General features: G+C 52.2%; 4 protein-coding genes across 4 annotated transcripts; 3 read left to right on the top strand and 1 right to left on the bottom strand.

The window, feature by feature from the left end:
• The first annotated feature begins 2,175 nt into the window (after nucleotides 1-2,175).
• Nucleotides 2,176-6,101, top strand: LOC34619459. Its single transcript, XM_026338733.1, has 8 exons — nucleotides 2,176-2,486; nucleotides 3,080-3,254; nucleotides 3,324-3,451; nucleotides 3,609-3,816; nucleotides 4,001-4,082; nucleotides 4,775-4,968; nucleotides 5,470-5,667; nucleotides 6,006-6,101. Exons 1-8 carry the CDS (start codon nucleotides 2,176-2,178, stop codon nucleotides 6,099-6,101), a joined length of 1,392 nt encoding a protein of 463 aa, XP_026194518.1.
• A 2,100-nt stretch (nucleotides 6,102-8,201) lies between these two features.
• Nucleotides 8,202-16,334, top strand: LOC34619458. Its single transcript, XM_026338734.1, has 8 exons — nucleotides 8,202-9,113; nucleotides 9,956-10,256; nucleotides 10,870-11,081; nucleotides 11,699-11,996; nucleotides 12,416-13,209; nucleotides 14,080-14,862; nucleotides 15,262-15,672; nucleotides 16,245-16,334. Exons 1-8 carry the CDS (start codon nucleotides 8,202-8,204, stop codon nucleotides 16,332-16,334), a joined length of 3,801 nt encoding a protein of 1,266 aa, XP_026194519.1.
• A 4,190-nt stretch (nucleotides 16,335-20,524) lies between these two features.
• Nucleotides 20,525-23,191, top strand: LOC34623140. Its single transcript, XM_026338735.1, has 5 exons — nucleotides 20,525-20,730; nucleotides 20,938-21,458; nucleotides 21,636-21,885; nucleotides 22,042-22,122; nucleotides 22,378-23,191. The coding sequence occupies exons 1-5, from the start codon at nucleotides 20,525-20,527 to the stop codon at nucleotides 23,189-23,191; spliced, it is 1,872 nt and encodes a 623-aa protein (XP_026194520.1).
• Nucleotides 23,192-24,180: 989 nt separating this feature from the next.
• On the bottom strand, nucleotides 24,181-26,223 carry LOC34623141 (protein MAK16 homolog). Its single transcript, XM_022736272.1, has 5 exons — nucleotides 25,832-26,223; nucleotides 25,562-25,685; nucleotides 25,146-25,254; nucleotides 24,477-24,785; nucleotides 24,181-24,239 (listed from the first exon to the last, which is right to left on the bottom strand). Exons 1-5 carry the CDS (start codon nucleotides 26,221-26,223, stop codon nucleotides 24,181-24,183), a joined length of 993 nt encoding a protein of 330 aa, XP_022591885.1.
• Nucleotides 26,224-27,037: the final 814 nt, after the last annotated feature.

Below are 27,037 nucleotides of genomic sequence, written 5' to 3' on the forward strand. Positions count from 1 at the left end.
TTCGCATGCGCCCATGCCTTTCATTAGATTCGTTGCTCTGAAGCTGCCCCTCTGCCCCTTCCCCACCTCATTATCAACGCATTGTCCACACACGTACAAGCAGTGCTGCAACTCGGCATCTGCTGCACAGCCAAAAATGTTGCATTTTTAAACGCGCCTATACCCAAAGTGGACACACACACATACACACACAGGCACATACATACATACATACATACACATCCTATCACTCAAGTCAGCAAGTGGATTGGTGGGAACGGGATGCTCTCGCTTGCCGCAGTCCTCTCATTGCGGCTTTCGTTTGGAATCGCACCGCCGAGGACTGCGCCTTAGTGCTGCTGCTCGTGGGTATGGTCTGCCAAAGCCAGCTGTGGTATGTAAAAAGCTCCGCCGTCACAATTTTTTTTGCGTATTGTCAGAATATGAAACCTTCCAATAAGACCGTCAATTTAGGCTTTTACGCCTATCCTTGGGATCCCAAGGAGAAGCCAGAGGGCAGTATGGGCATCCCGTAGAGGCCACTCTCTTAGTTCCTTGGGGTCCAGGCGACTGAAGAGAGCGAGCCAACTCGTGTCTTCAGGCTTCCAGAGTCAACCGATTTCGGGTGACTTAGAAGCCCGCCTCAAGACACGCTCAGCCTTTCAGCTCTCAGATTTACCGACTGACTCAGGAAGGCCTCTAGTGCACGGCTGCGCTTACATTATCCGTGAGGGGTGCCTCCTAGCCCCCACGAGCGCTATGCAAAAAGCATGTGAAAGAAATCAAGTACCCCCTGCAAAGAATACACCCTTCTGCTTGCCCCCTCGGCCCCGAATACGAGTAGGAGAGGGCCAGCAAGGATGCACATTGTTGCGCGATCTAAACACTAGGACTATGCGTCTGTACACACATAAAGATAATAATTCGGACGGGCATGCAGAGCTCTTCCATAGAGTTTCGAGTTCTCACTAACCCTATGACAAAAGAAGCTGCGTTTACGAACAACCAAGCCAATCAATCACTGCCTAGGCAAGTATTGATCCCACATGACTGACCTTGCAGAAACTGCCGAAGTGCAGCCTGGATAACTGAATCCCCGCCTGTCGCTGCGGCTTGCAGTACACTAGATAAGGCCAGTGGAGAGAAGGTGCCAAGGGACGCCAGCACTATATGGAATCGAGGCAAGAGGGCTTCCTCGCCTGTACGGCAGCGGCCGAGCAGCGTTCGATTTAGGATGGGATGATCGTTTCTACAAGCTTTTGAGTGGGAGGCCCCACAGGAGATGCAAAGACACCATGGAGTGCATCGATGGGCTAAGATGCACGGGTAGCCCACGCCGACAAGGATTCTTTCAAGAGTTAAATTAAAAGGGCCCTACAGCGCTCCGAAGACGTCCTTTGGCCTAAATTCTCATCGCTGTGCGCTTTCTTCTATGGCTTAAATTAACAGCCCCGACACCGAACATTCAGATCTTTCCACCATGTCCACACTGCAGCCTCTCTTAAGCAAACGGCCTACTTACTTTCCAGCGCAGCAGCTCACACAACAGCAGCAATCATAGCCAGTCGTCCTGTGTCTCGCGGAGGAGCGCCCCTTCCTCCCGTCCGTAGGCTGCGCTGGCAATTTTGCGTGCTAGCTGCATGCGCAGGAGTCCTACGGCAGCTGGCACCACCCGCTGCAGCCCTAGAAACTCATATTACGGACCCGTGCTGCACTACGAAGGACTAACCGATGAGAAATAGGGATAATATCTGGCTTCGTTTCGTTCCAATCGCTGGAAAGTGGAGGCGAAGCAACAGCACAAGCGACTGCTGTTGCTTCGCCCTTCCTTCTCGCCTTCCCGAGGAACCGGGTGCTCTCTTGTTCGAAGGGAGTGAAAGTGACGTTGATCTCTCTTTTATGACGCATAAGCCTGTATTTGTGTCCCTCTTGCACATGAATTGTTGTTTTCGGCCCTTCGCGGCCCTGTACAGACAGCCCAGACTGCCCACCCACCGGGAGTAAATTACCGCCTCTCGTGCCACAGTTCCCCTTGTTCTCTTTCCACTTACTTTTCTGCATCCTAGCGGCGTTTTTTTCTTTATTCCGCACTTTCTGCGGTTTCTGTCGGGGCACCTTCGCCTCGGAAGTTTCGAGACTGCTGCGAGAAATCGGGGGACCAAGGAAGCCGTAAACGGCTACCCAACCCTACCCAAGATGGATTTCAGGATTGTGGGAGAGGGCGGCAATGCGGTGCTGCAGACCATTCACGCGAGTGAGGGGGGAAGGGCGATTCGGTTGCTGCAGCAGCGCCAAAAGATGCAGCAGCACCTGCAGGAGGCGAAGGAGAAGCTAGAAACCAAAGGCACAAAACGGAAGAATATCAATTGGGGAGGCTCAGCGGCAGACAGATTGGAAGAGCAGTTCAAGAAGGAGACCGTCGGTCTAGTCAGCGCTGAGGACTTTAAAGTGCGAAGGGCGAAGCTAGAGGAGCAGATCAAATACGAGGCGAAGGCGCTCTTTACACAGTACGTCGAGCCGCCTTCGAATATATTGATGGCAGACTTTGAGCTCAGAAAGTATCTTTGTTATTGAAGGTTTCCCCTTCTCTTCGTATTTGTATCTGTATTTGTGTTGGTGCGTGTGCCTTCCTCTATGACTGATTCTCTTTTGGGCGCTCTGTCTAGGGGCCACTCCTTCTCGCCTTCTGCGCACCTCTCTTCCTACTCTTTCCCTTCTAGTTCTGTCTGAAACACCCTGAGTGCCTGCCTTTGTATCCAGGCGGGTTCTCTTTATATTCCGCCTTCGCCTGTATTTCCAATCGACCCCCTCTCCTCCCCCCTCGCTTCCTCCTCCGGTCTTTCTTCTTTCCCCGCAAATGTAGCAAATGCGACGTGTGCGCATGCGTGTGCATGCCGCCCCTTCCCGCCGGAAAGATTTTCTCCCCATGCGTGATATATTCATGACGCGCATACGATTTGCCTCCTTTTGTTTTAGCCTCCTTCCTCGGCCTCTCTTTTTCGCCTCCCCTGCACCTGGCCACCTCCCCGCCTGCTGAGTGCGGCTGCAGCAGCATTCTTGCAAGAGTGGGATTCGGCGATGCGCGTGTGTAATGGCTCAGGAAGTTTCAGGAGAAGCGCAAATTCGAATTTCGCCTGGCGAAGAGCAAGCTGTCCTTTTGCGACGAGCAAGTCGAAGAGGTTCTAGAACCCGCCGATCCAGAAGATGAGGGAGGCGACAGTGCAGCTGAAACGGGGGGGGAGGGCCTTGTTGCGGAGGAAGAGAGCAACGAACGCGTCAAGAGCTTTCCTGCAAAATTGGAAACTGCCTCCCAGAGAGGAGGCTGCAGGGGAGAGGGGGTAAAGACGGAGGCTGCTGCGGAGACGCCGTCTTCGGATGCGGCTTGTGCGTTGCGAGCGAACGTCAAAAAAAATGAGGAAGCTGTGCAACACTCCCCCACGGAAGCACATACTGCAGGCCTATCAGGTATTCGGCGCTCTTGATGGGAAGATGCATTCTAGCTAGCCAGCTAGCCAGCGCCTAAACTCAGAGGGGAGAAGGCGGGGGGAGGAGGGAAGCGGGAGGATCTCCGTAGGGGCGTGCAATGGGCATGCGTATTTTTCTGTCACGCCTCGCTTTTGGCCTTGTAGGATGATGTGTGGCTACGTGGGATTTCAGGTGTATTTTTGCATGCACGGATCTTGCCTTCAAAAAAAGGCCTGTGCTCCCTCCGTCCGTGCAGATGCAGCCCGTCGTAGTGCGTCTTCTCCCTCTCCCGCTGATCCTGCTGGAGGGACTGTCTTCAAAATAAGAAAGCGAATCGGCAAGGATCCAAGCGTTGACACAAGTTACCTCCCCGTAAGTCTGCAGCAGTGTCTGCTGCTGCCTGAAAAGGCAAGATCTAAGTCCGTCTCTACGCCTCCCCAGACCCTCTTCTTTGAGTCGCGCTTTGACACCGTGCCGAAAGCAAGGGTGCCTTGCACACGCATCTCCTCACTCCCACCTCCTTCCGTGTTTCTCATGAGGCGCTTTGCATCTTAAGGACAAGGAGAGGGACGCCCAGCTGGCTGCAGAACGACAACAGTTGATCGAAGAATACAGACAAAAGGAAGAACGCGAAAAACGTGAGGTCGCAGATAGGCCTGTCCATATACACCCATGCCATATGTATGCACAAAAATTCCACCATGTGCGTGTGTGAAATTCCAGTGTATGCACACAGGGCCTTTTCCCCACACAGAAAGCTCTCTGTACATAGAACATACTGCATATACATCTATATATGTATGTACGAATAGACGTACATGTGTATTTCTTGTATATCTACATGATATACAGTGTGTTACATACTGTACAGAGATACATTTTACACTGTACATTTGTAGACATGTATATCCATTTGCATGCGCGCGCACTGTATTCGCTGCGCACGTGGCCCTAGAGGGCTGTTGGGGCTTTGGGTGTCAAGTAAAATGCCACAAAAACACGTTTTTTGCTGCCTCTGTTTCCTAAGTGTGGCCAAGTCCAGTTGTCTTGTACGTGCGGTGCTCTATCTGAGTGCTGTCAATTTTTTCCATGTCTGTGGTCGTTGCTTGGCTTGCGTTGCTCTTTGTTTTAGTTGCTTTGCACGGGCACTCTTCGTGGATGCGCACCCCTCCACAGAGCCACTGGCCGCACCTAGCAGTCCCGCGCTGCTGCGACTTTGCGATTTGGAGTTGGCAGTCTCAGTGCATGCATGTGGATTCCGGGATGTTTATCCTGCGATATGCAGGACTGCATGCACATCCTCGAATACGCTTTTTCTGTCTTTCTGCAGGCATGCCTCTGTGCGTGACATATTCCTATTGGGACGGAACGGGGCACCGCCGTCGCATTCAGGTGCTGCGCGGCTCGACAGTTGGGGAATTTTTGGCAACGGCGAAGCGTGAGCTGGAGCGTGAATTTGTTGAGTTGCGCTCTGTAGCTACGGAGAATTTGATGTACGTCAAGGAGGACCTCATTCTGCCGCATGTAAGGCCGCAGCAAGACACTGGGGAAGGGGGCAGAGGAGCAGGAGGGTTGGAAAGAGAAAGGGAGAGAAGCGAGGTGCTGAGGCAGTGACAAGGGCCGTCCTGTGTCGCGCCGCAGAGCAACAGCAGCAGGGATGAAGCCACATGTGCTCTAGGGGGACTTGTTTGATATGCAAGCTCCGAGTCGAATGCTTTGCTTCTCATCTCACTTCGTGGACCTGTTTGTTGCATAAGAGCTGTCGCTTTTCGTTTGCCGAATCGGTTCTTGATGAACCTTCTTCACGGGGGCGGCCGTGTGCCTCTGTCCTTCCACCATGTCATCACGCACATTGCTTTTCGAAGTGTCTTCGCATCCTTCCCGCAGAGAGCTTGACACCGTGTGTTTGTGTGTCTGCAACCCGGCAGTCTGCTCCCCTTCCTCTGCGATGCATGCATTTTGCCGTTGCCGCAAGCATGCGCGTCTGCTGAGTCGGTCTAAACGTCGACTCGTGCGTGCCTGCAGAACGTTACCTTCTTCGAGTTGATCAAGAGCAAGGCTCGGGGAAAGTCAGGACCCCTTTTCCACTTTGACGCGCACGATGACGTTCGCGTCTTTAATGACGTTCGGACGGAGAAGGAAGACTCGCATGCGGGAAAAATTGTAGACAAGAAGTGGTTTGAGCGCAACAAGCACATCTTTCCGGCCTCGCGATGGGAAGTTGTACGCGCGCTGTACACTTTGCTGAAAAAATTTAGAGGAGCGACTTTCTGTCCATCAGAGGCATGGTTGCCAGAGTGTTGGTGTGGGATGCTCGCAGTCTGCATGCGGGTACAGGGCTGCTGCTGCACTTCGTAGACAGCGAAAAATTGCGTGAAAAGCCGTGGTAGATAGATCTAGCCGCTGCAGTGCCTCCTTTTTCTCGTGGTGAACTGCTTCCTAGGGGGGCAGCCAGGTGTAAGGGGTATGTATGCATGCACCACCTGCCGGGACTATCACTGCATCGTACGTCATTTTCTCGCGCTCTCTGTTTGCGTGCTGTCAATTTGCTGTGCCCGCAGTTCAATCCAAACAAAACTTATGACACCTACACCATCAGAGGCGATGATAGAATGTGGAAGGGTGTCGCTGATCACAGCAACCTTGTTCCCTGGTAAAAGAAAGCGCTAACAGAAAGGAGGCACTGAGGGCTCTCCCTACTCCAAAAAGCCCCATACATATCAATTAATGGCAATAACCATTAGCCTGCGGGCTTTCCGAAAGGGTGACCCTTTACTGAAGGGCTTCATCAGTTGGACTGGAGACTCTCAGCCCTCCTTAGAGTCAGAAGGGGCACCCTATTTTGAGCAGACGGTGTGGATTAGCCTGCTCGCGCAGTGTTTTTGTTGCCGTACTCTTCGGCCCGCAGGGAAATTATATGGGGGCAGGACAGGAGCAAGCACGCATGCAGATTCGTATAGGGGCAGCGTCAGAAGAGAGCGCGATAGAAGTGCCTTACGGGAGGAGAGACTCAGGGCTCCATGCAGTGTATGCAGCCCTAATACACTCAACAATGTTTTTGAACTTTTGCACGAATCCCAGGCCGACGATGCTGTGCAGACATTCCCCAATAGGTACACTTTGCCGCTCTCTGGATCGGCGGGATAGAGCGCAAGAAGCCTCTGCTTGCCCCTTCCAAGACGACGGGTCCAGCCACACATAAACACTTCCCCCAGCTCCAGCTGGATTTAGCTAACGAAGAATTGACTAATTGGCTTGCCTTTCGTATAACCCCTTCCTTCTAGAGAAGTACGAGCCCGACAAAATAACATGCAACGTTGAGTACCTGTGCGGTAATTGAAATGTGCAACTAGCCACAAGTGGTCGGAGGACATACGGGGTGCAGGCCTGTGCAACCAACTACACTCTTCCTCTCTCCTCAGAGCGGTACACTCTACTAGGTGCAGGAAAAGAAGGAGAAAGCTCTTTCAGAAACGCAGTAGAGCTTCTTATCAGGCTTCTACTGGGTATAAACTTAGTGTATCCCCACAGAGACTTTAGCGAGAGCATTAAACCACGCCGATGTTGGATTCTTTGGCTCGATCACGTACAAGCCCTCCTTCTCTGCAGGATGCGCGCTTCAACAGTAATGCTAACTCCCCAGTCTACATTTTCGTCCAATCACTTGGCAAACGGCGCATAGCAGGGGCACCTATCTCCGCTGGCTTGAGGCAAGAGTGCCTGCCGACCCCTTCGTCGTGCTTACACCCCAATGTGCAGATGTTGTGCGTGCAACTGAAACTTCCTCTATGCAGAACTCTTAAGAAAGCTGGACGAACGCACGCAGGGCAGCGAACTCATCGCTTCTGTTTTCTGTTCCTCAGCTGCTGATAACGGCAAATACGTCAAAACAATGATATTCGGAATACATCAGCTTTCCATTGACCACTGCAAGCGTGCGAGTCCGGCGTGCCGTCGCTCTACTACTAGGTGGACAGCAAAATACACCGCAAAATACCGTCCCTTGCTGTCGAAAGAGCGGCTAAGCCACAAGAATACCCACGCCGCACGCGAATTTCGCGTGCACGGGCAGGTATATCCGCTTTATGCGGTGCCTACCCACGAGAAGCACTCTCACCGTTCCACAGACGTTGAAACCAGCAACGCAACAGCGCTGCCATGACCCTAAAGAAAAAGGGCAGCACTATTTAAGCTGCGAAGGAGTCACTGGGACGAATTAAGGGCGAAGAAGCGCTTTCTCCATAGAAGAACGACTGACGGAAGTCTGCGGACCGCAACACCCCGGCAGACCAGGCCGCTCCTGCATGCCCCACAAGGTGTATCTACACCGCCACAGTGCCGCACCTTCTTTGACAGCTTTCAAAGAGCAGTCTTCTAGGGTAGCTATTTGGCTCTGAACCCTCTTGATCTGCTTGAAAAACGGAGCGCAAGTCTGCGATGTAGCTTTGCAGCTATCCTTAAGCCGTCATGGGGTGGCATCTGCGTTCAAGTAGCCTATTTGATTGGCCTAGGACCGTTTTTTCCTGTGTTCTCGCCACTCTATTCTATTTTAAACCACATGACGGGTAATTTATGCCCGAACGCTCGCATTTCTGGATCCAGGAGGTCCGACGTGTCTGCAGTGTACCTACGGCTCAGGCTCGCGACAGCCCTCTGAAAAACCGCGGACTCATTTGGAATCTGTATAGAACCTTTTCGACTCATTTGTGTATCCAGAGTTTCAAGTATTAGTCCTCTCTATCCTCCGGTCTAGGGAAATGCAGGGGACCCTGGAGGAGAGGACCTTCGCTGCCCTCTCCTCTTTTCTCGATCACGGCAGCAGTGGCTTCTTAGCGACCACTCGACGCTGTCTCTGCGACGCCTCTCCGTCATCTAGGACGGCCTCGGCTTCCAGCGAAGGGCACACCCCAAAACGCCGCCCTGAACATCCCCCAACGCATTCTTTGTATCCCGTTTTTGCACTCTGTGTGCTGGCGGCTCTGTGCGCCATATGGCGGCATTCAAACGTAGGCGCTCTCGTATCATCTGCGCCTGCCTTTGGAATCTTCCGTTCCACGGACCGCGGAGGCGCATCCCACTTCGAGGGATCTTTGCCTCTTGGCAATGCAGCATCTGCTCTGCACTCTGCTGATGTCAAGCAGTCCCGCATCTTCGGGCCGAGTGGCCTCGCCTCATCAGCCCCCCACTATTCAGCTGGAGAGCCTTCCGTGCGGCGTCTGTCCGAAGATGAGCAGATCGAGACACCCACCGGTTCCATCCCGATAGCGCCGTCTCTCGCCTTCTTTTCTTTCCTCTTCTTCTTTGCCATCTTCCTCCAGTGGCTGGTCTCGAAGATCCCCGTGTATCCACCGCCAGTCTCTATTGTCTGGTTCGTGTTCGGCATGGCAGCATACGGAGTTGCCTCTATTCCGGCACTCCTGCCGCAGCAGCCTTGGGAGAAGCCGGGGGGATCGGCAGCGACCCCAGGGGCCTCATTTCAAGCTCCGATTCGTGGGCACAATATCCTCCAAACGGCCATCCTAGAGATGCGATTCATAGACAGCTCCATCGTGTACTATGTCATGATGCCGATCCTGCTGTACGAAGCAACACAGAATATCAACTGGCACAAATTCAAGAAGTTCTTGGCTGGGGGCCTAACGCTGGCTGTCTTAGGAGTCGCTCTACAGGTTGGAATTCTGGGTGTGCTCTTCTACTACACGTTCATTGGCAACCAATGGGCAGATCGAGCATGGACAGCAGCCTTTCTTCTCGCCGCCACGCTATCGTCGACAGACCCTGTTGCTGTGCTCTCAGTCCTAAATGCAGTCAATGCATCTGACAAGCTTTGCACCATGTTCGACGGTAAGGCGCTTCATTTCTGGCTGCAAACGTGCATTAGCATGCCCGCGTGTGCACGGCGTCACGGATGATGGAGAAGGGAGAAAAAGAGTCTGTGTGCGAGAGCACGAAAAAGGAGGGGCGCATGCAACGAAGCAGACGGGGAGGAGGGGAGGCCATGACGAGATGGCCGCTGTCTTCATATATATATATATATGTATCTATGTATCTATTTATATGCATCTGTTTATATCTATCTATCCATCAATCTCCGTCGAATTCCATTTTACGGTGTTTTGACCGACGCCCTCGAAATCCACCATGGGCCTAAGCGAGGACGGCTAGCTAGCTAGCTAGCTAGCCAGAGAGACAGAGAGGCAAACATTTAGCCGGAGGCTCTATCCTTCTCCCCCGTTCTCCGGCCTGCAAACAGAGGAATCGCGAGAGGGCGTCTCTTCTCAGCTCGCCAAACGCACTAGAAGCGGCTTCGTGATGATGATGCGTGATCCATGCATGCGCCCACAAATTGACGGACAGGGGAGGCCTCCTCCCTTCCAAAATGCCGCGTCTCGTGTCTTCTGAACGCTGTGTCTCGTGTCTATCTGCCGTTGCGCCTTTTTTTTCAGGGGAATCGTTAATTAACGATGGCAGCGCCGTCCTGCTGTTTCAATTTTTCTTCTTCCTCCTCCAGGGAGTTGCAGAGACTCCTTTTTCCACCTTCATCATGTTCGTAAAGCTGCTTTTTCTAGGCCCCGCATTTGGCATTGCCGTGGGGCTTGTTGCATATGCCTGGCTGCTCTTCTTCCGGCGTCACCCACTCATGCAGTGTCTCGCATACATCACCTTCTGCTACGTCTCCTACTTCTTAGCCGAAGCCGTCTTCTCACTCTCAGGCCCGCTGACTGCTGTTTGCTACGGCCTCTTCATAAAGGCATACGGGCACATTGCACTGGACAGGGATGCTCAGACCAAGCATCACACGTTCGTGGCAGGTGCGTGATGCAACAAAAAGAGACGGATGCACATGTGTATGTATACCCCCTCTCAACAGACGCAGCGTCGGGTGAAAAAGGCAACTAGCCATGTGCTCGATAAAGGCGGCCACTGCCCAAGTTGCCTATGTGCGGGATTTGTGCTGTTGTGAGGCGAACTTGCCTTCCGTGCGTTTGTATATGTACGTATGCATGCGTGTTCGTGTGGGGGTACAGGTGTATGTGTGCATATGTGCATACACATGCGTGTGCGCATGCACATGTGCACGGGCTGCTTTAGCGGTGCTGCATGCATTAGTAACAATTAGCAGTCTTGAGCAACTTCGCGAGGTGCTGCCTGCTTGAGGCCCCTCATCTGTCTGCTGCTCAGCCACACCGTCTGTTGCGGAGTTTTTTGGCTGTCTTTCCTGACCCTCCGTGTTGCGATCTATGTACGTGTGTATGTATATATGTATGTATATGTATGTGTGTATATGTATGTGTGTATGTATGTGTGTATATGTATGCATGTATATGTATGCATGTATATGCATGTATATGTATATATGGATGGATGGATGGATGGATGTATATGTATGTATAGTGTGTCTGTCTGCGGGTTCGCTTTTTGCAGCTTTAGCCTTGATGGCAAATTGCACGATTTTCATAGTTTCAGGCATAGTGACCTACGGGATGATGAGTTCTGTTTTCACGCGAGACGACGGGCTTACGTATTGGTTGCATCTGCTGGTTACCTACTTGTACCTCAACGCCGCGAGGATTTTCATGATTATCTTTTTCGTTCCAATTCTGAGACGCACTGGCTATGGCCTCTCTTGGAAAGAAGTAGGCAATCGCGTCGCTTGAGGCTGTTTCTGGACTGGCACACTCCCGAGGCTTCGCAGTCGTGCTACGTTTGAGGGGAAAGCAAGCGGCAGAAATGCATGCACATAGGAAACAGCCGTCAGGGTGCACCACACGCAGTTGCCGCTTCCTTTTAATGCGCTTCTGCTTGGATATGCGTCCACGACGAGCTTCTTCTTGTGCATGCATGCATTCCTTAGCCTCCGCAAGTGGTTTTTTGATCCGTGTGTGTATGCGTGTAGAATTGCGTTTTCGCGCTTTCTCCTTATGGAGATATATACTTTTTAGTAGGGGTAGCAGTTGTGTATGTATATATTTGTGTTTCTGTATGTATGTGCATGTATGTATGTGTATGTGGGTGTATGTGTATGTGTATGTGGGTGTATTTCTGTGTTTCTGTATAGTGTGTGTATGTGTATGTGGGTGTTTGTGAGCATTTCTGTACGTGTTTCTGTATGTGTTTTTGTATGTGTTTCTGTATGTGTTTCTGTATGTGTTTCTGAATGTGTTTCTGTATGTGTTTTTGTATGTGTTTTTGTATGTGTGTATATATATGCATTCATAAATATTCATTCAAATATTTTGTTTGTGCGTTTCAGGCAGTGTTGTTGGTATGGGGTGGTTTGCGCGGCGGCATTGTCTTGGCGTTAGGACTTCGGATCGAGCGTGATGGTGACTTGGATGCGGAGCTGACAAATACGCTTTCCTTCTTTATTAGTGGAAGCGTGTTTCTCATTCTGCTGATCAATGGGATTACGTTTGAGCTGCTCTACCGACTGCTGAATCCCTATCCCCCCAAGCCGTTTCGGCGCGTTTATTTAGAGGCTGTCATGCGCATGATAGATCACCAGTACTTGGAGGATCGGAAGGCCCTTGAGAATCATTGGCTATTCAAGGGTGTGCATGCACTCTAAGTGATAGTATTTTGCACAGTCTCTGGGGATGCAAAAAGAGGGGAAAGGAGGGATGGAGGGGGAGAGAGAAGGGAGGAGGGCAGGGGGGGGGGGGGAAAGGAAAGTAGGCCTCCTGGGAATGTGTTGTTTTAGCCACGGGTATTTATGCATGCGTAGAAGACTACAGAGGGATCGGGGGGAAAGGCACTTGGTGGAGAAGGCGGGGAGATGGCGTGGGTGTGCTGGCTGTTGTGTCTGTGTGTATGTGGCTGTGTGTGTATGTGTATGTGTGTATGTATGTATGTGTCTATTTGTCTCTATTTGTCTCTATTTGTCTCTATTTGTCTCTATGTGTCTATTTGTCTCTATGTCTCTATGTATGTCTCTATGTGTCTATGTATGTGTATGTTGTATGCGTCTCAGGGACGGACGTATTGACACATGCAGATCGTGTGGTGCCGCGTCTTGGGTGGCGGAAAGTTGATAGGTTGGGAAATTTGGACATAAAGAATCCCGACATAACGCAAGCCTTCATGTGTCTCCACGAGGCAGCGATATACTCGTGGGTCGTGCCTGAAGAAGAAGAAGACAAGGAAGAGGAGGACGGAGCGGACGAGGAGGAGGGAGAGGAGGAAGCCACTCAGACGCCCAGCGGAAAGCAGCAAGAAGGCGAAAAGGATGCTCGAGATTTCGACAGCAGTGTCAGCTATGAGGCGGCTTTATGCAGAGGAGGCTCGCGCAGTCCCCTGCCTGCGCCGAGTGGTGTCTCGATGCTGCTTGCTTCGCCTCAACCTGGTGTCTCGCTCAGAGACGTCATCACTGACACGTGCACTTCCGACATGATGAAGCGGGGGGTTCTAGACGCTTCCACTGGAGGGGGAGCAGCCGTGGGAGGAGGATCGCTCGTCTCGGGAGGTGTGAGGGGTCCTTCACCTATCACCGCTGTGCAGAAAATTGCAGTTTCCACCAAAGCTGCTCCAGGCAGCGTGCACCTCGTATCGCAACTTCCTGAGGCTTCTCAGCAGGGGATAGTCGCAGAGGACAAGACTGGGGGAGCTGAAGGAAGCCACGATCAAGCGTATGGCGATGCAGAAGTCACACCCTCCGTGGTTTCCTCTGTACTTGCCTCTCCTGATGCGCAGCCCTCCAGAGAGCGAGAGAGGGGGTGCCTCCGCAAACGCACAGAAGCCGAACAAGTCAGGAGCACTCGCCCCCTTGTTGCGCTTCACTACACTCTCTAAACGCGCATTTGCGGATACATGTCCTAGTGGCGGGTTCCTCTGTTTAGTCGGTAGAAAATCCAACCTTTTTCCTCATATCTGCTTTTTTCTCCACTTCTGCCTTTGTTTCTCTCCATTTCTACCTTTTACTTCTGCATTTCTGCCTTTGTTTCTCTGCATTTCTACCTTTTACTTCTGCATTTCTACCTTTTTACCCCTCCATTTCTGCCTTTTATTCTCCGCTTCTGCCTTTTATTCTCCATTTGTGCCCTTTTGCCCTCCATTTCTGCCTTTTTCCCCTCCATTTCTGCCTTTTCCCCTCCATTTCTGCCTTTTTCCCCTGCATTTCTGCCTTTTTCCCCCTCCATTTCTGCCTTTCCCTTCCTCCATTTCTGCCCTTTCTTCCCCCTCCATTTCTGCTTTCTTCCCCCCTCCATTTCTCCCTTTTTCCCCCTCCATTTCTGCCTTTTCCCCCTCCATTTCTGCCTTTTTTCCCCTCCATTTCTACCTTTTTCTCCTCCATTTCTGCTTTCTTCCCCCCTTTATTTCTGCCTTTCCCCCCCTCCATTTCTGCCCTTTCTTCCCCCCTCCATTTCTGCCCTTTCTTCCCCCTCCATTTCCACCTCCCTTTCTGCCTCGCCGCTGGAGGTCCTCCTGCTTCTAGGTGGTGGCGTTTTTTTCAGCTGCCTTCTGCGCTGCTGCATGTCGGCCGTAACGTGTGTTTGCATCTCTGTGTCTTCGGCCGTACGTCTCTCGCTCTGTGTTCGTATTAAGGTTCCCTGCCTGCAGTCTGTCTGGCGATCCGCCCTGTACGGCGGCAAGGCGGCGTGTGCGTGTGTGCATGTCTGTGTGTCTGCGCGCATGCAGGAGCGACAGGCACACAGTCTGGCAGCGCTTGGGCAAGGCCTGAAGCCGTCGGAGTCGAGGGGTTTTGATCCGAAGTTTAATTTGCGGCTCATAGAGCACGCCACGACGACAGCCCCCGCAGATCGCGAAGTCTCCGTTCTGCTCGCCCCCTCCGAGCCGTGCAGCGATGGCGGCAGCGAAGGTGGCACGAACGTCGACGTTCTGGAAGTGACTCTGCAGGGCAAAGATCCGATGACACAGGCACCGCTGTACACCCTCACGTGTCGAGGGGGGGGAACCGCTCCAGGCGAGCACTCGAACGAGAAGAAGAAGGAAAGGGGGGGCGGAGGAGGCATGGTGGAGAGGGCCCTCACTACGCTCAAACGCGTCATGGCTCCTCTGCATGTAGACGCAACTCCTGTCTCCCGCTTGACGTCTTCGGGAACTGACTTCAGACGCAGCCGCACTGTTGGCCTCAACAGTCTCGGCAGCAAGCAGGAGGAAAGGGGCAGACGCCAGGGTGTCGATACACCTGGGCTTTCGAAGAGCAAGACGGGAGTTGGTGCGTTCAGAGGCAACAGGTCTGTGTCGCTTCTTCCGGAGGGGGCAGGAGGGGGGGGAGGAGCCTCTTTCCTCGCGCCTGCCTCCCCGTGTTTCAACATCAGCCTCAACGGGGGGCCGATGATCGTGGACGGAAACTCTCCCAGAGAGCCGGCGGGAGCTCCAAGATTCGACACCGACGCCACCCTCATCTTCAACAATCTCCCCGACAGAAGTCAAGGCCCACGCAGGCACAAACGCAGAGTGCGCAGAAACGAGCAGACAGCTTTTTTTCCTCCTTTCTTCGAAGGCCGTTTCTCCCCTCCCCGTTCAGTTGCTCCCTCCTCCCGTCCAGTCGTGACGCATACCAAGCAGCATTTCCACACGCAGGTTCACGGGCAAACTGTCGACTGAAATCCCCTCACACGGACACTTTTTCGAGCTTCTGCATTTGAAAACGTTTGCGAAAAATGCCTCTTTCAAGAGTCTTCATGATGCGCTCTGCGTCCTCTCTCTTTAGGGACAGAGCCGCACTCGCACACCATGCATGCGTATATATATAGACACGTGTCACAGTATATATATATATGTGTGTGTCATGTATAGGTATATATGTGTGTGAATCTATGTGTATGTGCGTGCCTTGCTACTGTACGTCCTCAGCTTTTTCGCTTGCTGTCTGGCAAGCAGCCTGCGAATAAGCACCGCACCAATCTGGGTGCCCCCGACTTCGAACTAGGGGGTGGAGGATCGTGCGGCTCCCGCCGATCTTTTGTCTCCTCCGCTGGCAGTCCCCCCACGCATGCAACTCCCATGGAGGGTAAAAATTATCGCATCGTACCTGCCGCAGTGCCTCTCGCGTCGGTTCTTGAGGGGCAAACGCGTCTTTTTAGGAGGCTAGGCACAGGTCCAGCTCCTGCAACAGCAGATCCTATGGATGAAGGGCATCTCCGCAGCATGAAAGAACAGGAGGCTGCTGGAGGACCTCTTGCCATTCAACGTGTGCGAACGAGCTTCTCCTTGGCGAGTTCAGAAAGTTACTTCGAGGTCAGTGTTGCGCAAAAGGATTGGATAGTTCGTTCGCTTTTTAAATTATGTCTCTTTCTTGCGGAGGCATGTAGCGCCTACCGCCCCCTTTTCTCGCTTCTCCTACGACCCCCATTACTACAGGCATCCTATCGCATATGGGGGGGAGGGGGGGAGGCTCCCTCTGTCTTTTCGCATTGCTTGCAATCAATGGATCTACGCGCATGACATGCGCCAACCCCACTGCCAAGACGGAGGTCTCTCAGGACATGTAGAGAGACTTTTCGCGCACTCTTCGCCCCCGTCTGTGAAGAAGACGGAGGGACGCCTTGTGGCAAGGGTTGCCTCGGTGGATCCGCGGGGGTGTGGGTGTTCATACACAGCAAAAGAGTCGAGATGCAGTGTAATTGTGGGTGTTTTCTGCAGCTGCCAATGTCGCCGCGCGCACACGACAGCGGAGAGGCAACTTGCAGCCGCCGCAAAGTTCTGCGAAAAGAACGGGAGGGCGAGCTCTATTTGATGATATTCAATGCATGCAGAGAAATGTATCACCGGCTGTACCACAAGCAGTGCATCGGAGGCAGTGCTCTCCTTTCCCTGAATACCAGCCTCGACCTTAGCAACGATTTCGCGGTTGGGAAGGTTCGTCAGAATCCGATCCGTGCGTGGGCAAACGCGCTGCAAGAGGGGGGTCACGAACACCACCCTAAACCCAAAAGAGCAGTAAGGAAACACTCATTTTAAATCTGAACGACTGCATTCTGCTGGGGGTGTGTAACTGGAAGTTTTAAGAGGTATTTACGCTTCAGACACCGTGTGCAGTGCAGAGGCCCCCGCCTTCTTAAACGAGCGTGCCATATATATATATATATATATATATATATATATATATATATATAAATATATATAAATATATGTATATGTTTATTGCATATATACACACATACATAGATCTACGCACATATGTGCTCACGCATGTGCGCCTAATATCCACATATAAATCCGTTAATCCATACAAGGGCACCTCAGTGAGTCAAAGTTGCTCTCTTGCCTTCAATAGAGCTACAGAATCAGCCGTTCATGTCTCTACCCCACATGCAACGGCGGATCCTCCTTTATCTGCGTTGAGCGGCCCGTGTGTATGCGTGTGGCTCGCAGAATTTGACAGGTTTCGAATACGAGTGGAGTGTGTTGCAGTCTCGTCTGCATTGCTTGCAGTACCAGCGCAGTGTGTATTGCTGTTTCTGGAGGAACATCCCCTCTGCTTTTTTGAGGTCGCTGTTGAATTCGGGTGCCTGCCAGTCTGATCTGGAGCAGCTTCTCGCCTTTGTTGACGTTCACGAGGAGCTGCTTGACAAGGGAGGACGGAATATGGAGCTTCTGATGGGCAAGGGACTTTTGTAAGAGACTGAAGGGGGAAGGAGGGGGGTAGGGGGGTGGCTTTGGCTGTAGCAGAGCGTTTGGTGCTAAGGGAACCAGGCGGAATTACGAGGCTTCAAGCCACTGGATGGAGCTGTTGCATGACTGGCTGCTTTTGGAAAGTCTCAGCGTTCCCCGAACTGGAGCTGCATGAGCCGTCAGGAGTTTGAATAGGGGCAGTGCGTGCTGTGGGTACTTTGCGGCGCGCGCAGGTCGAACTATAAACAGCAGATCCTCTCCGCCAAGCGGTTTGTATTGTACATTAGAGACTGTTATCCGGACAGCTTCCGCTTTGCTGTTTGCAAAGTTGCAGCCACGCTGCTCCTAAACCTCAAGATGAAGGTGCGAAGCAAATTGCAAATCATTATTTGCACACGGCCCTACGTGCACATACACCTGAGGGGTGCACTGGGCGTGTGCGCTGCTGTGCCTGAACGCTGCCACTTTCTAAGGAGCCATCTTGCGCTAGCTACGGCAGAGGCTTCGCAGATCGATTATTTGTGTCTCTTTATTGCCTCTCATCCTCTGCTCCCTGTTCTTGCTGCCTTTGACCCTTTCTGCCCCTCTTGAGCAGCACTGGTGTGCCGTGTACTTCCCGCAAGTCAAGTGCTGGCGTTCTTTTTCACCCTGCACCGCAGTAGTTGCAACCAGCCTGTCTGTCTGCCGATCCTCTTCTTTCGCTTAGAGAACCCCATTGCCTTCCCTCGCTCCTCCACACTGCGCTTCTTTCGCAGCTGGTGAAAGACACCGCGTCGAAGGGTTTGGTTCTGGAAGAGGATAAGGAGAAGCTGCTGCAAATCCTAGACGAGCAGCAGTTCAGGCTATCCCGGTTCAGGCCTTGCCTCATCCTCATTAGACCTCATGCCTGCTTCTCTGCTGTGCCTCACCAGGAGAATTTGGGGGCTTTCGCTCCAATGGGTTCAGCGTCGAGGCCACACTCTCCTAGAGGCTCAACGCCGGAGCATGAAGTTTAGGCTTAGTGCGTTGATTTGGAGGGCTTAGTTCTGGTTATGTTTATACAGAGTTAGACCTTTGCAGCGTGGTTTTGTCCTTTAGCGTGTATTTGATGCCCATACTGCCGGACTACCCGTGTCAGTGGTCTTAGACTTCCCAAATCACTTTAGACTTTCCCAACTGGATTATGTTTGCTAGGCGGCGCATTGCGACCACCGCCTACGCTTTTACCAGTTAGGAGGGGACTTCGCTTTCGTATACAGATGAACACCGATTTCCGCTTTGGAGCAGTAAAAACAGTGGTGTCGGCCGGATAGACGTTCCACACAAGCGGCACATGCAAGCTCCTCTTGCATGCGTATAAACAAGCGTGTGCGGCTCACCAGCACCGAGGTGGAGCGGGGAGAAAGTTGGGGGAATGTGGGGGGAGAAGGGGGATGGAGGGGGAGCTTCGCGAGAGAGCTTTCGAGGGGGGACTCACGAGTCCTTGCTATGCATCCAGTGCAACATGGATGCATTGCACGCAATGCATCCAGTGCGACATGGATGCATTGCACGCAATGCCTGGCAAACTGATGGCTTAGGACAAATCATGGCTTGCATACACGCAAGATGCAAAAGTGACCAGGCCGGAACCCGGGGCGCACAGGGGCCTCAAAAGTAAGGCTCAAGACGCATCCCGGTGCCTGAGGATTGATAATGGTTTTGTAGCCACTTTTCGCTGTTATTTCGCCTTCAACAGGCCGCCCAAAGGGGAACGCAGAAGGATTTTTGCTCTGTCCTTCCCTACAAGCCACCAAAGCAGTGCTGTATGTATATACATATATGTGAAAGAAACCCGTCAACTTTCCTTTTCTCCAAAGACCTTCTCTAGACCCCCGTATACACGTGTCCACTGCCTCAAGGCCGTCCCCATCAGGAGACGCGCACACGTGAAAGCCCTACGATACGTTCTAGGAAAACCTCTCCCTAGTAGAAGCAAAGCGCTGATACTTATTATCTTCCCAGACCCTATATAGTTTTGGGTGGCAAGCAAGGAGCTAGATGAGGGGCTGCTACTGCGGCGCCTTGGGGCCTTCTGGCCTTTGCTCTTTCGCAGCTCCTTTGCGCACGAGGAACGCGACATTGAACCACACATCCAAAGCGCACGGTAAAGCTTACCCTTTAAAAGGGATTCAAGGCCAATATTTCGAAGCCAATTTTTCTGGAGCTAGCCCTCATGCGAGTGCGTTTGACGGTAATTCAGGCATACCTCAGCCGTATGCCTCCCTCCAATGAACGCTCTGCCTGCAGACAAGAGGCCGCCGTGCTTGTGCCCCTGGCCACGGAGAATCCATATATCTTAGGTGTATTCCTCAGTGCCATTGCTTTAAGTAACTCCAATCCCACTGCCTCAGCCCCATACCTCTCCGCAGTCTCAAGTACATCGGTGGCTCCCAGTTTTTTCTACGACACCGCCACGGGCCTCTGCCAGCCTGGTGGACCACCCAGTTGGCACTCCCGTTGCTCACCGCCCAAACCGTCATTGGCTAGTAGGATTGCATAAAGTCAACGCATAAAACACAGAGCAATGTGCAAATCAGACCCTGTTGCCTCTTTTTTGAAAAGGATGAAAGAGCAACAATTCATCCAAGTCTCGGCACATATGTAAGTACGGTTGCTTGTTTAGCATTTATCTGTGTTGTTCGCACAAGTCACGCATATTAATCCAGTACTTTCCTTCCTCTAGTACTCCTGAATCCAAGTAGGGGGGTGCTGACGACAACGGCAGGCAGCCGGTCCTCGCCTCTGTGAGCATTAAGGAGTGGCGGGACACTGAGAAAATTGCTAGCAAACGCGTAAGCTTATTTTTCAGCTCCTCAAGCCCGCTGCAATTCATTAGATGTGCGGAAATCGGCAATTCTCTGCCTTGCTCACCGCCCACGACTCTCCAAGGTAGCTGCATGCGTTTGTGTCCCTTCCACCATTATCCCTTTCGGGGGGAAGGAAACATTTGTAAAATTTGGACTTCTTTTGTCCATTTTTGTGTTTTTATAGCTTAAAGACGTGCCCCCTTCTTGCTTGCGGCGCGGTGTATGTACACCAGCACTTCGCCACTGCCGCTAGCGAGGGCACGCCGGCTTCGGACGCTAATCTTCTCCTTTAATTTCTGTCTCTCCCGCCGTTCACTCACCTCAAATCACGTAAGAATCGGCGTATCATGAACTTGGGGGCCCTAGCCCTCCCAACTTGTCGGAACTTCGCAGTTTCTTTTATCTGCACTACTCTTTTTGCGGTCTCTGCGTACTCTTATGCAAGTATCCCGTCCAGAACCTTTTTGCAGGCCACCTCTTCCTAAATTGGGCTGACTTAGAGTTTTCTTCTATAGTGGGCGTGCAGAGTCTTAGGGAGGCGCTGCATTGCAGAGATCCCCACCGTCCATCGGGGGCCAGCACCCGCCGGCCTCCCTTCTCCCTCCTCCCTTGTTACACATTATCAGAGCCTTGAAAAAAGGATCAGAAGAAACGCAGAGGCAGGAGTCGCCACAATGAATCTCCCTGGAACGATTGGAGGGGTACCCAGTAGGGTTACCGGCCGATGGAGATGCTTACCGACTTTGCGGAAGCTATTTGTGTGCTCTTCTCTCCTCATCCTCCTCGTGCTTCAGATCGTAGGCGCCGTTCATATGAGAGGCTCTCCGGGGCTAGAGCTTCTCATTGCGGCTCTTACACCAGGGCTGACGCTACTCTGCCTGTAAGTACAGTGCAGCTCCCGTTTCCATGGCAACCTGACGCTCTTTCGGGCCATTAAGCCTTCCCTCTCCTTCCTATATATATGTACATACAGTAGCCACGCGCCCTTTACGGGCAGCCAATGAGGCGTATTACCCAGTGCGCTTCAGGTGTATACGGCACTCCAAATGCCTGCAACGGGGTGTACTGGTTGTGTGCCTCTTCGTAGGCTGCAATGGCTTGCAGGCCGTCATAGGCTCAAGTGGTGCGTGGCGCTGGAGCAGATGGCCCTTGGTGCTGTCTTCAGCGTGTTGCTAGCAGTGGGACTGGAATTAGTTTCGGCGTTAGCATTCGGCAGAGAGCTCCGTAGCTGCACGCCACCTCCCAGCAAGAGAGCCCCCTTTGCTGCTGCCGGCACTGCAGGCTTCGACTCCGCAGCGCTACTTCCAGCGAGGCAGGTTCAGGAGGTGTTACACCGTCAGCCTTTGGAGGAGAATGCAGCTTTGCAAGCTCCAAGACTGCCCGAAGAGGCCCATGTGAACAGCCTGTACAGCGCCTTGTTGAGGAGCGTCTTTGAAATGGAAAGCATGGAATGCGGTATCAGCAGCCACGGGGTGTCAAGACACCTCATTTCGTATATTTTTGGGGTGATTCCGAGCGCGAGGAACATATCGACGGCCAAGAGCGTTCTGAAAGGCGATGCGCAGTCAGAGGGAACGCTTTTTCTATGTGTTGCCTTCGTCTTCCTCTGTAAGCGTATTATTAGACCCTGTTCGAAGTCGCGCATGAGACGGTTCAATTCTTTGAGCTTAGATTGAATGTTTCACGAGGGTTAGCATGCTTCGGAGGGATTGTGGCAGATCTCAGTCTGCAGAGCCCCTACGGCGCATGCCCATTCCATGGGTGGGTAAGGTTGCCTTTTTGCAGACATGGTTCTGTGCATCGGCTTTGCGGAGGAGTTTTCAAAAGCTGCGACAGTGCTGATGCTGCGCCCCTCCCGAATGCCTGCGACTGAAGACTGGGGGTCCGCTTGGACTCCCCAAGGGGCAGTGCCTCCTGAGTCTTCGGGTTTCATGAGTGCCCTGCATGCTCGAGCGGAGAAAGAGAGGAGTTCTGGCTATAACTACGTGCACCACCCCCTTTCGATGGTTGTTGGCGGTTGCTGCGCTGCTCTGGGGTAGGCGTTAATGCGAATCGCGGCTGCGGAGGCCTATTTGAAACGGAGGGTGCAGGGCGAGAAAGACTTTGGTGAGGGCTGCTGTCAGAAAAGGGCGCTATTAATAGAGTGTACAGACACCTCAAAAGGGGGTGCTGCTCGGTTGTACATGCGCAGGTTCGCAACGATCGAAAACCTGAGTTACGTATTTGCGACAAAATCTGATCTGGATATGGCGATGGCCACAGCATGGGTTCGGTGAGAGTCGTCCTTCAGAGTTGCTGCATGCCCCTTTGGCTGGTTGCTGCTCCCCTGAGGCAAAGCGGCCTCTTCTTTGTTCAATCCTTGTTGTATCTGCCTCACGAGAGTACCCGGGCTGGCGGTGCATGCATGCATGCACCTCTAGCCGTTAGCTTTCTTAGCCCTTGTTCGGTTGTGTGCCTTTGGAAGGCTTGAGCCTGGAGCAGGCAGCCCGTCTTTACTTGCCTGCTGCGCTTTTGGTGACTCTCACAGAGCCTTTACGGCCATCCCCTCCCACGCAGCGAATACGGGCATCGCAGCCTGCTTCCTTGCTGCTGCCGCTGCGAATGCTGCTGCCACAGCAAGAGCGCCATGGAGGACTGCCTCTGCTCCAGCAGAACACGGCGAGGTGGAGTATTTAGAGGGTCACGGTGTACAGACAGTGGGGGAGGCGCACGCAGTGCACGTCTCGACGGGTAGCGGCAGCAGCAATGAGGGCAGAAGTACGCCCATAGAAGATCTGTGGACTGTTGACAAGATTAACCCTTTCACGTTCCGTCTGCTGCTCCAAAGCGCCCTTCTCCCTGGCATCCTCCATGGTAGTTACGATGCGGCTCTAACCCTCGCCTCCGCTGCGTACAGCTCAGCGGGAGTAGAAAACAGCGCTCTGATTGCCTCGGGATGGCTCATGCTGGCTCTGGCCTCTTGGTGGGCCTCAATCATCATGTTTTGCGGACGCTGGTGGAGCACCAAGAAGCTAGAAACCTTTCACGTATACTTCGCACGATCCTCTGGCTACTGGGGATCCTTGGGGCGACATCTGCAACATACGCCCTCCTCCGTGGTGGTGCCTGCATTCCAGCCTCACTTCTTGGAGTCTCAGCAGCAGCAGCTGCTGCAGCAACAGCTGCTTCAACAGCAATTTGCACCCATACCAACGGACATGGCTGCTTGGCAGCTACAGCTGCAGCTGCAGCGCTGGCAGCAGCAGCAGCAGCAGCAGCTCTGCGCCCCCATGTACCGGCAGTACGCCCCCATTCAGGCCCCTTCGCTGCAATACCAGCAGCAGGGAGACAGCAGCAATTAGATCCCTACTCATCATTAAGCATGCCGTTTTGGGCTGCTCTGGTGCGCAGACGCATCAGCAGCAGCTGCTGCACCGGATCCAGCCTCGTGCCGTGAACGGGGACGCGCATGCAAAATACGTTGTATAGGTATATTTCTACGGATTAAGGCGTCAGGAGGTGTCGCTGCCTCATGTTGGCTTAATACGTGCGTCGTTTTCTCTCCAGTGTGCTTAGCTAAAACAACCGAATATGTAGGGTTGGGGGTGTAGGAACCCTAGCAGTGTTGTGCTTTTTCCCTGTAGCGCGTGCTTGAAGTAGTGGCGTCGTCACCTATGAGAAGGGCACTTGAATTCTCAGGGTTGGGGCCAGCACAAGACTGACTTAAGCAGCTTTGCTGCCTCGTCCGTCTGTTAGCTACAACTGTTCCGCACAAGGTATAGAGCTACACACGCCAGGACGACGCATACGCATCCTGGTGGCTAGACCCCCGAAATAAGCAGAATGCGATTTTCCAAAGGGCCACTCCTTGGTACCGGTGAGCAGAAACATGGTGGCTTCTTAGATATTTCGAAGGAGCCGGCCGTCTGTTTTTGTGTAAAATAACCACAATTACCTCGTTTAACTAATTCAGGCCAAAGACGGCAATTCACCAACAAGAGCAGCCCACCCGCCTGTGGAAAGCACCTGTCTGGAGCTCTACCAGAATTTCCACGTGGGAGCGCGTTGCCAGATACACAGTGCAACTGACTGCTCGAACGAACCCCGCGTAGGTGTGCGGGGTGTAGATTCAAACAGCCTGCAGTCCCCACCCTTTTGTGCAGCATAAACTCAAATGTTCTAAAAAAATCCCGGATCTGATGGAGAATAATCGCCAAAGATCCGGTTCGGCTGGCCACGGCCGCACCAGGGAAACGAATCAACCCCTTATCCTGCCTACTGGATGATTGTCATGCATGCTCCAACTGACAACTTTTATTGCTATGCATCCTCCAACTGACAACTTTTATTGCTATGCATCCTCCGCCAGGGCTTCTGGCTCATATTGAATGTGCGTGCGCGTGTTCCGTCCTGAAAAAAAAACAGACAGATAAACACACGTGACCTTCACGCACACACCCACCGCTGCGCTGCTCCCACCCATTCGTCAGCACCAAGCTGTAGAGCCATTCGAGCTTTCCCTTAGAGCTCGAACAAATAACAATTTCACAGCTTCTTCTGTTGCTTCTTTGAATCTGTAGTACCAAACACGCCACAAGCGGGATTCTACTATATACAAGAAACGATGCTCCTCCATTTCATTCTCACGTTTCGTGGCCTGTCTGCGCAGAGTCGCAACGGGAACGGTTCCTTCTCTGTCCATTGTTGGCCTTTTTTTATGAGCCTTTACTATTTCTTCGAAATCTTCTACATCGACCAAGTCATCCGTTTCTTCCTTCAGCGCGCTCCTTTCTTTTTCCTTCTCTGCATCAGGCGAATCCATGTCTGAATCAGAATCTGAAAAGGAAAATTCTTCACTACCCGTGTCGCTTTCCAAGTCCGAGTCAGAGCCAAAGTCCGAAGAAGCAATGGAGGCATCCTCCTCCGACCCTCCTGCCTCCTCAAACCGAATTGCACCTAAGGGGAGGCAAGTTTATAACACCATCGCAACACATCGAAATCTACGAAGTGGAAACCTAGGGGTTTTAAGCTTCCAAGTTAAGAAGCAGAAAACGGCTAGATGCGAGGGCGCTGGGATACGATGTGGGCAGTGTTCATGTACCACATCTATGGATGCGCCTGCTGCGTATTAGGAATGCATGCACAACAAATACCATCTTGCAAATTCGACATGCAGCTGTGCATATTCAAACGCGATGCATCTGTGTTTCTAGCTGTACCCCTCTCTGAATGAGCACATGTGCATGCAGCGCCAGTACGCCGTTCTGTCTAGAATATATATCCCTACACATAGAAAAGCATATATATTTGCCCTACCGCTTTCGGCAGCCATTTCCTCCGTAACCTCTGGTCTTTCCTGCGACTGTTGAAGCGCTTGTGAATCTTCAGGCAGCCGATGCTCCTCGTAAAGATCCCCGTATACACCCTGAAACGTTCAGGGAGTCTTGAATGCATCCAAAGTGGCTACTAGTTGAAACACTACACCTCAAAATTACGGATATTGGATTGGGCTGCTTCTTATAGAGAGTGCATAAGGAAAACACCAAGCTTACAAGACATATAACATTCGTTGTCACACACATTATAAGGTGCTAATCCATTCACTCTTCACCTTATGAGAAGCTGGTCCATTTATTATTCATATGACATGCTTATCTGATATCTACGTGTACAAGAAAGCGTTCGTAGTGTCATCTGTGTTCCTTAAAACGCTGCCTTTCATCTAAGCTGACCTGATGGAGCCGTTTGAGGAGCTCGTCTTCTATGACATCTTCGATATGCGCAGCACTCAAAGCCTTCTTTTCCCTGGTTGCTTCTCTCCTCTCCGTCTTCTTCTTCACTCCCTCTAGTTTCTCCCTGATCACAAGCGTCGAGCCGTAGCCTCGCACAAAAGAGTTTATCGCTCCCCCTACTGCAAGCCTTTTCATGAGTGGCAGAGTGGCGAAGTATTGTTTGTTTGTGACACAGTTCACCCGCTGCCAATGCTGATACTGCTTCCTCACTTGGGTTTAAGTTCCAATCGCCTCATCCTGTCGATCATGTTCTTAAGCTTGATGGCTCTTCTCTTGCAACGGTCGATTTGATGTTCAGGGTACACGTTTCTCATATGAAGTTCGATAGTTTTCTTGGCGTCTGGGATGTTGCGAGAGAGCTTAATGCGCTCCCACAAACGGCTGGGGAGGTGAGCTCGTTCCACAGTCTTCAGGCACAGATACAACTTCCCCTGCTTCTCCATAACCGTTCCGTAGTTGCTATTGGCTAAGGGGCAGCTGACGCGGTTGCATTTGCCTGTCACGTTGTACTCGTTTCTGCACATATCCTCTTTGTCCGTTTTTTTCTTGAACGAGCAAAAGTGCTTGTTGATCACATTCCAAATAATCTCGTCGTTCTGCATCTTTGCGAATCAGTGGAAAACGCACAGAGGGGTAAACCCAAGCCACAGCAGAATCTGAAAAGCCTGTTATTCCATGAAGAGGAAACCACAAGCTAAAGAGCCGCAGAAGGATTCTTATTGTGCAGATTTTGCAGTTACTCCAAACCGGGCAGAAACTCCAGGGCCCCCCTGGATCCGACCTCAAAGACTCCTGTAGCCTTCGGGCTCAAACTCCATCCGTCCCTAATACTTCTCTGTCCAACTCGGCTGTAAATACAAAATACAAAAAAGGGCAGCAATACGGCCATTGTTATCCCCTCAGGACGTAACGCCAGTGGACTTCGTCAAAGAATTGCTGGACGCATGCCTCACGGTGGGCCCCAAGAACGGGAAGCACAAAGAACCCTGCATTGGTAGCACTCCCTCTGAACAAGAATCTCTCTTTAGTCCTGACGACGGCTCTATTAAGTTCTTTCCACCATGTACACTAGCTTATTTCGTCGTGACACCACAGCCATGCAGAGCCGCGGGTGAGCTGCATGCTTCTCCTTTCCCTAGAGCACATTATGGGAGCCTTCTCAGGGCGCTGATCACCGTAGCTCGTGCTCTTCCCACTGAACTTTTCAATTTAAGAGAGCTTGGCTGTGTATTAGGGTTTGGACCCTGTCTCAGCAGTGTTCGTAGCCAGGGCTTCATGATGCATGTAGATCCGCTTCGCTTGGGCCTGGAACTTCCATCTTACGTCTCCCCGTGAGGAGACGCTGTTTCCCGCACTCCCATAGAGTTGTCAGAAAGTTACTGATTGATTCCCCAAAGAACTGTGTGTTCTCTTACC

The sequence above is a fragment of the Cyclospora cayetanensis genome, unplaced genomic scaffold (genome assembly GCF_002999335.1).
Source record: "Cyclospora cayetanensis isolate NF1_C8 unplaced genomic scaffold, CcayRef3 CcayRef3_contig_3, whole genome shotgun sequence".
NCBI lineage: Eukaryota > Apicomplexa > Conoidasida > Eucoccidiorida > Eimeriidae > Cyclospora > Cyclospora cayetanensis.